The sequence below is a fragment of the Rhamphochromis longiceps genome, linkage group LG2 (genome assembly GCF_057381845.1).
Source record: "Rhamphochromis longiceps isolate RC_006_pf linkage group LG2, R_longiceps_female_GT1.1, whole genome shotgun sequence".
Lineage (NCBI taxonomy): Eukaryota > Metazoa > Chordata > Actinopteri > Cichliformes > Cichlidae > Rhamphochromis > Rhamphochromis longiceps.
Genome location: NC_140558.1, coordinates 36,119,376 through 36,133,353, shown reverse-complemented (window position 1 = coordinate 36,133,353; position 13,978 = coordinate 36,119,376). Strand labels below are relative to the sequence as shown.

At 40.5% G+C, this 13,978-nt stretch overlaps 1 protein-coding gene across 2 annotated transcripts in view; it reads left to right on the top strand.

The window, feature by feature from the left end:
* The window catches only part of pcdh11 (protocadherin 11), a 146,959-nt gene that overhangs the window by 3,515 nt on the left and 129,466 nt on the right, over window positions 1-13,978 (top strand). For both annotated transcript variants that reach the window (XM_085426187.1, XM_085426195.1), the window contains exons 2-3: window positions 3,426-4,006; window positions 10,075-12,582. In XM_085426187.1, coding sequence (XP_085282313.1) covers window positions 3,467-4,006; window positions 10,075-12,582 — 3,048 coding nt within the window. In that variant the 5' untranslated portion in view covers window positions 3,426-3,466. The remainder of the gene's footprint in view (window positions 1-3,425; window positions 4,007-10,074; window positions 12,583-13,978) is intronic.

Genomic DNA, 13,978 nt, shown 5'->3' with positions numbered 1-13,978 from the left:
GGTTTTTAAAGAAGTGTGACAAGTGAAAATCACTGCACTTGTTGAAAATCATGGTTCAGAGAAAAGATCCCACATCAAATTAATAGAATACCAGGAGTAAATATGTTCAAGGGCAAGGCGTACATCTCACTTGTTAAATAGTTAATATTTTAACTTCATTAGTTAAATAGCTACAAATGTGTATTTATCCTGATGTATATGTATATCTGAAATAGAAAAAAAAAACGCATTTGCAACACCCATTAGCGATGCAAGGGTGTCTTGCTTATTACTACATTTGTACTCCTGCATGTACTGAATGAAAAACATACTACACGCCTTCATCCTGCAGCACATTATTGTCACTTACCAGAAAGAGGAGATCTAGATCATGCTTTGATCTTTTCTGTTTTTTTCACTTCAGCGAATCACATCCCATTTAAGGATGTAATTTAAACTTCATTTTGCGTCGTGCGAGCTCAGCCTTACACTGCATGGCGACCATCACAGTAAAGCAATTGCTGCTCACTCTAAGAAAGATGCACACTTCAAAGTAAAGTGTGTCACGGTTACTAATAGGATATATCTCATCGATATTTTGACGTGACAGTACAGCACTGCTAATATTGCATGTGTAGAATGAGTAACCCTCACACAGATCAATGTCATCTCGCTTTTTTTTTCTGTTTAACTGTTCTTTAATGAGTCTCGTGCGACTGCTTTGTGAAATGTGGGAAGTCTGTGTCTACACGTTTCATGAATGCCTTGCAATTGTTGGAGATTCAAAACCAGCTTAATTAAATTCTTATTTTTAATCAATTCCCCTTTGTCAGCGGGCAGAAAGCTTCAATAGCTATGAACGCTGTTGCCTTGCCAATTTAGAGGACCCCTGTAGTGCAGTTTAGGTAGTCATACTTTTTCTACAGAATACTGTCTCAAATGGATGGAAATTTTATAAAGTAGGTAATATTATACCTGGATAGCAACAAGTCGGGTATGCGTACAAATTTAAAGTAGAATCTGTAAACTGTTGTGTCGTGGCTGTCATACACATTTGCCATCCTTCGACGCAAATGTGTGTTTGATTTCAAGGCAGCCGCCTTGTGAATACAAATCGATATCTTGTGGATATTCATATAAGGTTAACAAACACTCACTGGGAAAGTTATTAGCTGTTAATTGTGCTGCAATGCAGATGGGTGGTTGTGGCTGTGGGGTGGGGGTATGCTTATAAGACTTTTAAGACTTTACCCTTACATGTTGATTAAAAACAGACCAGTAATATAATATTCCTGTCCCCCCCCCCCCCCCCCCCCCAAAAAAAAAAAAAAATCTAGCAAAGAAGGATGCACTTTTGTAATAAGACTTAACTTCTGCCTATTAATGCATATGTGGCAAAACCTCAGTGGAGACCAGCGCAGCTGTGGGTGACACTACGGAATACAGTCTCTTGAGTAAATCCAAGAACGTTAAATGAATGACCTCATAGAAAATGCTAGCTAGCAAATCACATCACACATAGAGTAACTCACTTAATAACAGGTAAGGGTTCAGGGGGCAACATGTATTTGGTGTCACTGGGCAAACAAATTAATAATAACCGTGTGGTATATTAAATTAAAATGCTCTCACAGAGATCTAGTCTCTACTTCTCTCCTATCCTCTTTCTAGGTTTTCAAACAATAGAAAATTTAGCCTGTGACTGCAGACTTTAGTACGTTAGTAACCTTATTAGACCAAATCAGGCGAGCTGTACAAATTAGTATAGTGAATGGAAAAGCCAAGATAGGAGGTATAACACAGTGGCGTAATGTGATAAGCAGGGATAAACAGGGTTTGAGTTTTTGTAGCATATTGACATATTTTTAGCTTGTAGTATGTGCATATGTCCATGTGCTCAGAACTGAAAGGGGGGAGCTGCAGGAGGGCTGCCATTTTTAAAATCTGGTATTTTTTTTCCCTGCAACCTTTTCTCACTTTCTGCCTACTGCAGCTTTAACCAGTGGAAAGCAGTCAATATTTATGCTACAATATGTGCTGAATTGTAAGGTATTACTCAGTATCGTCTTCCGATGAGCTACCTGGATTTTAGCAATCGAGGATCTTGCGCTTTGGCAAGCTTTTGTACTTGTACAAAAGAAAAATGTATAACAGACTCAAACGAATTGGGACTCTGTGCTTGAAAAGTCATCAGTGAATATTGTTAACTTATGTGAAATCAGCCTCACTGTGTTTTAAACATTTTTGCCTTGCAAACAGCAAACTGTGTGCAGTTTAAATTTAATGCTGGAGATAAAACATTTGCTAGCATGTAATGAAGTTCAGATTAAATTTCTCTAATTTGACTAATGGTGGCTCTCGCAATAAATCATTTCACGTTATTGTTTCCTTCTACTGCTCTTACTTAAAACAATGCTTTTATCATACTGTGCTAGTTTACGCACACACGGACGTTCATGAAATATTTGAGAGCTCGATTGTTTACATTCCAAACAAATGATAATCTCCATTAATAGCTGCTGTCAAGCGGTACAACTCCAAGTGTCTGTGTGTGTGCATGTGTGTGTGTGTGCGTTCATGCATGGAAGCAACAGTGCTTAAGGCTCATTTCTGCTTTTTCCAAATGAGCCAAAGCCTGCGTGTGGATGCGCTTTATAAGGACACTACTGTAGCATATTGACTTAGACCGACTCATATATGATGGCGGAACAGCAGAACGGTGGTTAGTACTGCCTCAAAGCAAAAGGGCGCCTGCGTGGGTTCTCTCTTTGTACACTGGCTTCCTCCCACAGTCCAGAGACATACAAGTTAGTTAAATTGGTGATTCCAAATTGGCTGTAGGTGTGAATGTGAGCATGAGTGGTTGTCTGTCTGTCTCTCTGTGTTAGCCTGTGATAGATTGGCGACCTGTCCAGCGTGTACTCTGCTTTTGCCCTATGACAGCTGGGCTCCAACCCCCCACAGCAACTCTCAAATGGACAAGCGGTTAGGGAAATGGATGGATATAAATGAAGCTTTTATCCAATTTTTTGGTTCTTCTTTTTTCAGGCAAAGTAGTTTGTTAACAAGTTTTGAAAGAAAACTATTTCATTGTAACACTGAATCTAACTGCTTTCATACTTCTCAATAAAAATATTAAATGGTTCATTACAGCGATGAAATGGATTGATGGAATGCATGAACTACTAGCCTTTACGTGTCCGCTTGCTCAACGGATGTCATCAAAGGTTAATTGTGTAAAACTGCCATTAATTTGCTCTCAAAGACATGGGAAGGATGTTGGCTCATAACTAGTTAGGATGAAGAGGTCAAGTTGAAAACTCTCCATGAGGGAAAATAGTACTAATTACAGCAGAACTTGAATACCGTGTAATTTTCTGCACTGACATTGTGCGTTCTGTCTTTCTCTCTTCTTTTTTTCCCCTCTGGCTCGTCTGTCATGACAGATTTGCTGCAGTGAAAGTGAGGCTCCCATCTACTCTTGAGTATGGACTTAGCAAGTCAGGCTCATGTGCTGGTGGTCTTGCTCACCTGTGTGGTCTTACAATGCCAGGCCCAGGAGAGGGACTACACAGTGAAGGAGGAGCAACCAGAGAACGTCCGAATTGGGAATCTGCGCAAGGACCTGGACCTGAACCTAGACCCCAGCATCAGGCTATCCTCGCCGTTGCAGTTCAAGCCTGTGTATAAAACGGGCGATGTGCCTTTGGTGAGGGTGGAGGCTAACACAGGGGAGATCTTTACCACCAATCACAGAATTGACCGGGAGAAGCTGTGCTCCGGGGTCTTCAATGAGAAACGCTGCTATTACGAGATTGAGGTGGCAGTGTTGCCGGATGAGATCTTCAGATTGGTCAAGATCCGCTTCCTGATTGAGGATGTGAATGACAACGCACCCCTTTTCCAGTCCACTGTAATAAACATCTCCATCCCAGAGAACACAGCCATTAACACACGATACCCGGTGCCCTCAGCATTTGACCCTGATGTTGGGATCAATGGGATCCAACATTATGAACTAGTCAAGGTGAGGATTAAGCCTGTTTCATTATTGATATCTAAAAAGAGAAAAAAAGGAATAAAGTATTTTGTTGTGGTCTTTGAAATCTTATTAATGTTAAAATGGAAAATGAAATAAGGCGGTATTTACTTATACATTAGTGAATTTTCAAAAGATTATTGGAAGTATTGGAAGAATCAAGTTTTTTAAATATCTGGTTCAAAGTGGATTTTGTAATGAGCTTTTTCATTAATGAACCTGAAATGTTTAACAGACCTCCGATGGATCTAATGCTTTTTGTTGGTTCTTCCGATTTCGGATGTTGTATTTGATTCTTTTACGAATTACGATTTTGTTTAAAAATCACTGTGTCTGAGTCCCTAGCACTAATGTATCCCTGTTTTGTTTGATATGTGCTGAACTCTCAACTGTAACAAATTCATTAATAATCAAACTCATCCAGGTATCAGAAAAGAATTTCCACGTAAAGACTAATTAAAATATCAACTTCACTATAATACTCCATGCTGGCAGCCTAAACTAAATGCTGTTTCTTCCAAATTAAATGGAGTAGTAAGTGACTGAAAGAATATGGCCCGAAGCACTGTGTTACTGGAACAGCATTCAAGGTACACGTTTACTGAAAGGACTAAATAAAATAAATAAACTTTAATTGTCTGTTAGGTATGTAACTTTCCGAGCAGTTACAGCCACACATTTGAGAGATTGAAAACGATTGTAGTAATTTGTTTTGGAGAAACACTTTTAAAGAACAAACACACAATAGAAAGTATGAAATTAATTGTCTGACTTTCTTCGAAGCAAGCACAATATTCAGTGCTCACATTATTGATTAAGCTGTGACAAACTCTTATGCCTGCAACATGCCACCTGTGTACATCAGGTCTGAATAGCTGACTATTTGTTAATTAATGAGCTCTTACATCCTTTTTCTTTGTCAGTTTTGTAGACTTCATTTAATACGACTCAGATTCTGCATTAGCTGATTCTTTAAACCCTTTATGGTGCTGTAGAGTGTAGTGCTATCGTGTATATATGCATACTGCAAATGAATTCCCAATTTGCATTGAAAATATGACCTACTTTTTCATACAGTGCAATATGTTGGAGAGTCTAAAAGATTAGATACCAGCCATTAATATCTCCATATGTTTTTCATTAGTAGAGAAGGCTGTTTTCACTGTGTATTAACAGAGAACATGTAGCAGAAAGTGCAGACACATCATAAACTGCATGTCCAGCAACAGGTTACATATGCTAAACATAGCGCATTAAAGCAGGTGTAAAGGAATAAACTGTATTGTTGTAATATGCATCCAGTACAGAACTAGGAAAAGCCTTTTTTCTGCACTGTAATATTCTTTGTTACCTAATGAATTCAGCTCCAAGTTGAAAAATGTAAGATATTATCATGTGTTCTTCAATTATAGTCTAGACAACACTTAAGGCTTTGCAGATAAGTAGTGAAGATTACATGATCACATAAAACGAAATTATATAACTGTAATAATAACAAATGCAAAAAAGTTGTTGTACTTAAGGGAACAGTGTGAGGCAGCATGACAAGTACACCGTGGAGTCTCAGATGACGTTAACATTGTGTAGGAATGAACAGAATCATTGCTGTCTGTGTCTGCCTTGAATACCAATTTGCATTTTTAAAGAGTCTCCCCACTGCCAAGACCTCTCCAGCGCAATGTCCTGAATTGTTCATGCCTGGAAAATCACCAACCAAATGTTCTGCTCATTACGATGATCATTTGCAATAATTTTCTTTACCCTTTCTACAATATGGAGCTTTCTAAAAGCTGTACCTAGGCTGTGGTTGTGTTATCTTTTCCAGGAAAGTCTTCTTTCAGCATCCTTGGCTCCACAGCCCCGTTTCGGTACTTCTCATTATATTCTCATTGTATTCAAGATTAATTTGCTTGTATCCCAGGTTCCATATGAGTAAAACGATGTAGGGTGAAGCATTAAAGTGAGTTGGATGCACTTTCAGCCTTTGGTATGTTTTATTTCAGTGGTGAAGTAGAAAGCCAGGGGTTTAGGGGGGAAGGAATGTGTAAGCAATTCCTAGAATAGCTCTTGGCCGCTAAGCCACCCTTGGACTATCTTTGTATGGTCCTGTGAGATTTGTCTCAGAAGCTCCCTCAGAATGATAGTTTGCCCAGTTTTTTTCTCATGTTGTACAGGGCACAGTGCTAAAATTGCTTCCATTGTGTAGCACAATGAGCCATACTCAGTGGTGTGTCACTCCACATGTAACTTGCCTGAGTTGTCAATATACAGAAGAAATGAAAGAAACATGGTGGCCTTTTTTGTGCAACTTCCTTCTTTTTCAAAGCCAAGAAGGACAACGGGTAATTTCGTCCTACACAGTGCTCCAGCTCCACATATAATGGTTGGTAATCATACTTTGAGCAAAACTCCACCATCAGTGCAGCGGTGTGTTACGTCACCTGAATTGAATAGAAGTTGTCCTAAGAAATGGTCAAGGTCAGAGAAAGTAATCACATGCATGACTGGAGAAGAATCCCCCACGAAGGGAGATTTGATCACTACATATTCACAGGATAAGTCGGGTCAACACAGAAACGTACTCAGGACTAAATGAGATTTTAGCGTTTGTTTTCCTCTCGCTTTTTACAATTTCAAAAGTTGGCACCGTTCTTTATTCCGGTGCTTGGTACTTGACATGTGCCCTTGCATTCACGTCAGCATCTTTCAGTAGATTTAAAACAGAATATATTTAGTTTAAATTTGATTCTGTCACTAGCTTGACTATGTTCCACTAATAAAACAATGTCTGTATTTAGGGCATTTATGCTTAACCTTATTCCAACAACATATTTTGTCTGAAGTTATTTCCAAGGCCAATCCACTGTTTTGTTTTGTTTTTTTACATTTCTAACTGAAATATACCTTAGATTTGAAGCGGAGTAGTCTTTTTTTCTGGTACTCCAAGTCTGAGCCTGACCAAATTCATTCCCAAACTGATTTGAAGATGCAAAATTTATTCAAGCTTCATTCCCATGTAGCAAGAAAAATGTGATTAATTCATTGCATGGCGCCTATAGGCATTGAATATTTGGGTGGAGAACTTACTCTCAGGCATTTCTACTTTTCATTAGCATCCTATTTTGACACATTTTCTTCTTCTAGGGGTTGACGAAAAGAGGCAAACACTTCCTAGGTTCCTTTGTCTTAATTATATGCATAAGATCATGGCCAGGGGCAAAAGGGGATGAGGGATAGAGAGAAAGAATGAGGAAGAGAGAGAGAGATAGAGAGCGAGAGAGAGAGAGAGAGAGAGAGAGTTTCTATCAGCATTATAAAGAGGTGCTATAGCTTGTGATGAATACCTCTGCCTATTTAGTCCCATCCATGGGCATCACCGTGACTAGAGTCTTCCTGATATATTCACAGCCCAATCTGAGTCTCCTCTGAGTTTTAATAAGGTCATCAAATTGAGTGAAAGATGCATCTACTGATAATCTGAGGCACTGTCGGCAAAATGGGGTTCAGATTCATCCTTCCCTCATCATCTGCCACCTCTGCTTCTGTCAGTGTCCCTCAATCATTTTCATTTAAATTAGCCAACTCTGATTAGATTTTGTACTTCACAAACCTCACATATACGGTGCTCTAATCCCCCCCTTGGCTTCCAGAGAACCTGTGGCCCTGTAATGTGGGATGAAAGGCAAGTCATCAAAGTTCAAGAAGACATGTACCTGTACGGAATATGTGAGGTGGCAGAGCAAGGCATGGTCTAATGTGCACACTTGACCGTTTAGAGAGCTTTGTCCTTCTCACTCAGCCTTAAGGTTTGCAGTGAGTGATTCATGCTAGTATTTGGCCTTTTCTTAGCCTGCCCTAGATCTTATCACAATCCACCAGACTAATTCTGCATTCAGGAGGATGCACAGCCTGAGAGATAGCTCTCCCCAAGTTATTGAAATGCGGTGAGTGCTGCCTTGTCAGTTGTAAAATTGTGTGGAAAAAAGACAAAAGCATAGAGGAAACGCTGGCTTATAAATCATTGTGCAGCATTCCCTTTGACACATGCTAACTCGACATCCTACTATTAACATCGGGCTTTGCGAAAATATCAGCGTGCAGCTATACTGTGCCGAATCTGCAAACTATTCAAACGACTGAGGATTGAGGAGATCTGTATAGCTCGAGTAGTGCTTAACAATACAGCCCCTAGAATGTTGTCTTGGACTTTTCAGTTAGAAATACTTCTGCTGGGTACATAAAGATTCAGCAGAGTTTATCCATAAGGCAATTTTTTTTCTACAGTTCCACGCAGAGTTTTATATGCAATGTCTGCTTATCCCTATATGACTTTTGCTTGCCAGAAGGATGACAAAATAAGGTCTGAAAGATCATTGCTGCAGTGTTGGCTGTTTTAAGTAGTTCTGTCAATCACTGACATGTTGACAACATTCCCTCTGCAAGCAATTTTTCAGAGTACACAATAATTTACATGCTGCAGCTGCACGTTTTCTTGTGTCGGCTACAAAGCTATGTTGGCACAAGGACAGTTCTAGATGTTGAAACCTACTGAGGACTCTTGTGCTCACAATTTGGTTGAAGTGTTTCTCCCTTGAATAAGCAGAATGTATATATCTTAATCTCATTTGATAGCTGTGCCTAGACAGAGTAATCTCTTCCAACATTATGTGCAGCATGAAGCTTATCTCTTTAAAGAGGATGCTTTTTCTTGTTTTACCATGAAACTGCTTCTGACTGAAAGAGCTTCAAAGGGCTTCTTTGTTTCATAATGTGCATGCAGCTCATTCATGGGCTTGATCGTCTTCTTATTTCCTCCCCCTACTCTCTCTCTCTCTCACTCTCTGTTTTTTTCCCTCTCTCCCTCATACTCGTATGCTATGGTATGGATCCATACCATGTATTTGTCAGGACTACGAAAATAGTGAACATTAATGCTAGTTTTTTAGGGGGGTGGAAGGCAATTACTCTTAGCATTGAGTGCCAGATCCTCGGGTTTATCATGTGGATTATTCTTGTATTTGTTTTTATCATCCTCCAGCTTTACTTTTGCCTAGATTTAGCTCCTCCTGACTGAAAAGCATTTCTAATATGCAGACTTTTTAACTGTCTTTCTTTTTATGTATAGAGACTTCTTGAGGCGTGTGCAAGTGCTTTATTGGTGTGTCTCCATTCTTGGCTGTCTCTCACTCCTATGTCAAAGTTTAAATGTTTATAAAGACAGCTGTTTTATTTTAACTTGAGACTGTACAGAAAGGTTGAGTGAAGTCTGATTTTATTGATAGTAGCAGAAACTGGATGATGAGGATAAAAAGGTAAACAAATCTCTTAAAGTAGTAGTTAGTCGAAACAGATCATTTACTAAAAAATGGTCATTTGAAAAGGATTTATTACCAAGTATTTCATATATTTTTTGGGATGTGTTTAGAAAGTGTCAAAACAAAAAGCCTGAAAAAAAGCTGATGATTAGCATGTTTGCACATTTGCAGGGACCCAACTGAGATGAGCAGAGCAGAGCAAAGAGCCAGCTGCCTTTGTTGAAGAATTTCCCAGGCTGTTTAACTTGACATTCATCAGGATGCATAAGAAGGGCTACAAAGGAACCTGAATAACCTAAGGAGAAACCTCAACAAGATGTTTGTTGTTATAAGATAATTGAAAAATCTGCAATTTAAGAACAAAAATGCCCAAGGATGCCTTGGAATTGTTATCACATATTTCTTTGTTATTACCCAAGTCAAAATGTGATGTTCTTAGTTATGGTACTAATATATCAGTCGAGTCTGGTTTTATTGAAGTGGCTTAGCAATTTTTGCACCAAATGAAACTCACACTGTCTTGTGCCAGACAGTATAAAGGGGAAAGCCCCTAAAAAACAAACAAAGAAACAAAAACTTAAGGATAAAATCCTGTAAGAAATGTCATTTGAAGTTAAAAACAATGAGTGGACATGTAAAATGCTATTTAACACTAACAAGCTGGTTTCATTTTGTTTCCATTATTCAAATAGGTATATAAAATCAACACCTACAATTAAATATATTGTCCTGTCTTTGCAGAGTGTCAGTGAGTTTGGCTTAGACATCATTGAGACGCCCGAAGGTGACAAGTGGCCGCAGCTTATTGTTCAGCAGAACCTGGATCGTGAACAGAAGGATACCTTTGTCATGAAGATAAAGGTGGAGGATGGTGGCAACCCTCCCAAATCCAGCACAGCCATTCTCCAAGTCACCATTTCTGACGTCAATGACAATCGCCCCATTTTCAAGGACAGTGAGCTGGAAGTCACAGTACCAGAAAACGCACCAGTGGGAACATCGGTCGCTCAGCTTCATGCCACGGATGCAGACTTGGGTTCCAATGCGCAGATCCACTTTGCCTTCAGCAACCAGATCTCTTCCTCGACCAAACGTCACTTTGCCATCAACAGCTCTACTGGACTTATCACTGTGAAGCAGCCACTGGACAGGGAGGTAACTCCTGTTCATAAACTCATTGTCCTGGCCAGTGATGGCAGCTCCACCCCTTCCAGAGCCACAGTGACTGTTAATGTAACAGACATTAATGACAATGTTCCCTCTATAGACACTCGCTACATTATCAACCTGGTTAATGGAACTGTTCTGCTGTCTGAGAATGCACCTCTGAACACCAAAATAGCCCTAATTACTGTTACTGACAAGGATGCAGATCTTTATGGCAAAGTAGCTTGCTACACTGACCATGATGTTCCTTTTCGATTGAAGCCTGTCTTTAATGATCAGTTTTTACTCGAGACAGCTGCTCCTCTAGATTATGAGACGACTCGAGAATATGCAATTAAGATAGTGGCCTCGGATAGGGGGACACCTCCTTTGAACACTTCAGCTATGGTCTTAATTAAAATCAAGGATGAGAACGACAATGCGCCCATCTTTCCCCAGCCAGAAATCCAGCTTTCCATACCGGAGAACAATGACCCCTCTACACAGTTAATAAAAATAAGCGCCACTGACGCAGACAGTGGACATAATGCAGAGATTATTTATACTCTCAGCCCTGATGCGCCTGATGGGTTTAACATTGACAGACGGTCAGGAATTCTCTCTGTTGGCAAACGACTAGACAGAGAGAAGCAGGAGAGGTACTCATTCACTGTCATAGCGAGGGACAATGGCTCTACATCCCTGCAGAGCAATGTCACTGTCAAGCTAATTGTCCAGGACCTTAATGACAACAGCCCAACTTTCACACACCCTGAGTACAACTTCTATGTGCCTGAAAACCTGCCTCTCTATGGAACTGTTGGTTTAATCACAGTAACGGATGCAGATGCAGGAGATAATGCTGTTGTAACTTTGTCCATTTTGAATGGGAAAGACAATTTTATCATTGACCCCCAAACTGGCGTGATCAAACCCAATATTACCTTTGATAGGGAACAGCAAAGCTCCTACACATTTATGGTAAAGGCAGTTGATGGAGGACAACCTCCAAGCTCCTCCTATGCCAAGGTCACTATCAATGTAGTCGATGTGAATGACAATCGCCCCGTGTTCGTCATTCCGTCCTCCAATTACTCATATGACCTAGTGCGAACCACCACCACCCCTGGTGCTGTGGTCACCAGAGTGTTTGCCATTGACAATGACACTGGTATGAATGCTGAACTGCAATACAGTCTTATTAGCAGCATCATCATTACATCTAGGGTCTCCCCTCGAGGTCTCTTTGCCATCGACAAAACAACGGGTAACATAACACTGCAGGAGAAAATAGTTGCAGCTGATCAGGGGCTGCACAGGCTGGTAGTCAAAGTCAAAGATTTAGGCCAGCCGGAGTCATTACATGCTATTGCACTCGTTCACTTGTTTGTAAATGACTCTGTGTCAAATGCTACCTTTATACAAGAGCAACTGCGAAAAAGTATGGAGACACCATTGGATCGCAACATAGGGGACAGTGAGGTAGCCCCTCAAGCTAACGGATATGTGATTGTCGTCATAGCTATCATAGCAGGGACCATGACTGTCATCTTGGTGATATTTGTGACCGCTTTAGTGCGCTGCCGACAGACACCCAGACATAAAGTAGTGCAGAAGGGCAAGCAAAGTGGAGAGTGGGTGTCACCTAACCAAGAAAACCGTCAGATCAAGAAAAAGAAGAAGAGAAAGAAGCGATCTCCTAAGAGCCTCCTCCTGAACTTTGTGACCATAGATGAATCCAAGCCTGACGACCCCACGCACGAGCATGTTAATGGCACACTGGATCTCCCTGTGGAGCTAGAGGAGCAAACCATGGGGAAGTACAACTGGGCAACCACGCCGACCACCTTCAAACCTGACAGCCCCGATTTAGCCAAGCATTACAAATCTGCATCCCCTCAGCCTACGTTTCAAATCAAACCCGAAACACCAGTGGCCCCAAAGAAACACCACGTGATCCAGGAGCTCCCCTTGGACAACACATTTGTGGTGGGATGTGACTCACTCTCCAAATGCTCATCGACTAGCTCCGACCCATACAGTGTCTCAGAGTGCAGCTGTCAGGGGGGATTCAAGACTGCGGGGCAAAGCACCAACCGACAGGTAATTCATGACTTCCTTTTTAAACCCACCCACACTAGTCCCCACTCACGCTCCCCTTGCTGTCCTCTGGTAGGTGATGTTAAAGGGGGTGGGTGGGAGCATGAAGGAAGGGGATTTACCTACACAGACCATGACCATGTCTTCATGAATGTCATTTCCACCTAAAAATGGGAAGAAATGAAACAAACAAAAATGAAAGAAAACGTAATTTGTTGCAATTAATGCAGCAAACCTTCCACTGTACTGTTGTTAATCCACCCTGTTTTCATTTTGACCATTTAAATGCAACCATAACTGTATAATCATTTACCATAAAACATGCTCAGCTTTCAAAATCCAATCTTTGAGCAATGGAAGCAGAACAACTACAGTGGCTAGCTGTTTTAAAATGGACAGGGAGTAGTTGCTGGCGGTGCAAACTGGGATATGCAGCAACTCTGAATTTGAGTTATTAGGATGAATGAAGCTGTGACTATTTGGCTAACATTGTCAAAGGCACAAGTGTGAAAGTAAAAGTGCAAAAAAAGAAAAAAAATGTGCTAAAACAACTTGATAAAGAAATCCCATATTTTTGTGGCTTCAGTCGTGAAAATATTAAGTCCTAGCTTAACTGTGCCAGTGCTTCTTTGTGGGAGTGAAACTCATTTGAATGCCAAGGTATAGCAAAGGGCTTATGATTCCCTAAGAGATATTTGCCAAATGTGAAGTGCCCCAATAAATAAAAACTGGCAAAGGGAAATAAATGTAAATCAGAAGTAAGGAGAGGTGGCCTTGCTCTGTGCTGACAGCCAGAGCAGAGCGCTGTGGGGAAGACTGAGTACTGTTTGGGGCGGGGGAGAGAGAGAGAGAGAGAGAGGGGGGTCACAAGGATCAAGGTGACGCAGAGCCTTGAGACCAGTATACTTAAACACCAAGGGAGCAGTAAAATAAAAAAGCCAGCCAGGCCAGTGTTGCATTTAGCCCATAAATGTCCTACTTTAATGACCCCAATTATTGTTATAAATGGCATATGTTGATTCAAATACTTTACATTTTTTAAATGGTCTCACGTTAGAGAGGATCACAACAAAGGTTTGCCACACTGATGTGTTGCAGTTTGTGTTCGACAGGGTGATGTTGTTGTATTTCTAATACGTGACAAAGTAATATCATGTTGATATTTGACCTGCTATCACTCTGACGATGGAATTAATGAAGGTTGATTGGTCTGTGCGTGGGGTCGTAATTTATTCATACCGATCTGTGTGTGTTGCCATAGTTTTCCCTTAGTGTCAAACATCCAGTTGATTTTTTCTAGCTTTTCCAATCATTTCCTTGTCTTTCGTTTTGATTCTTTTAAGATTTTTGATGATTCCCATTGTTGCTTGGTTGCACTAGCTTTCGTTTTTGTTACTGT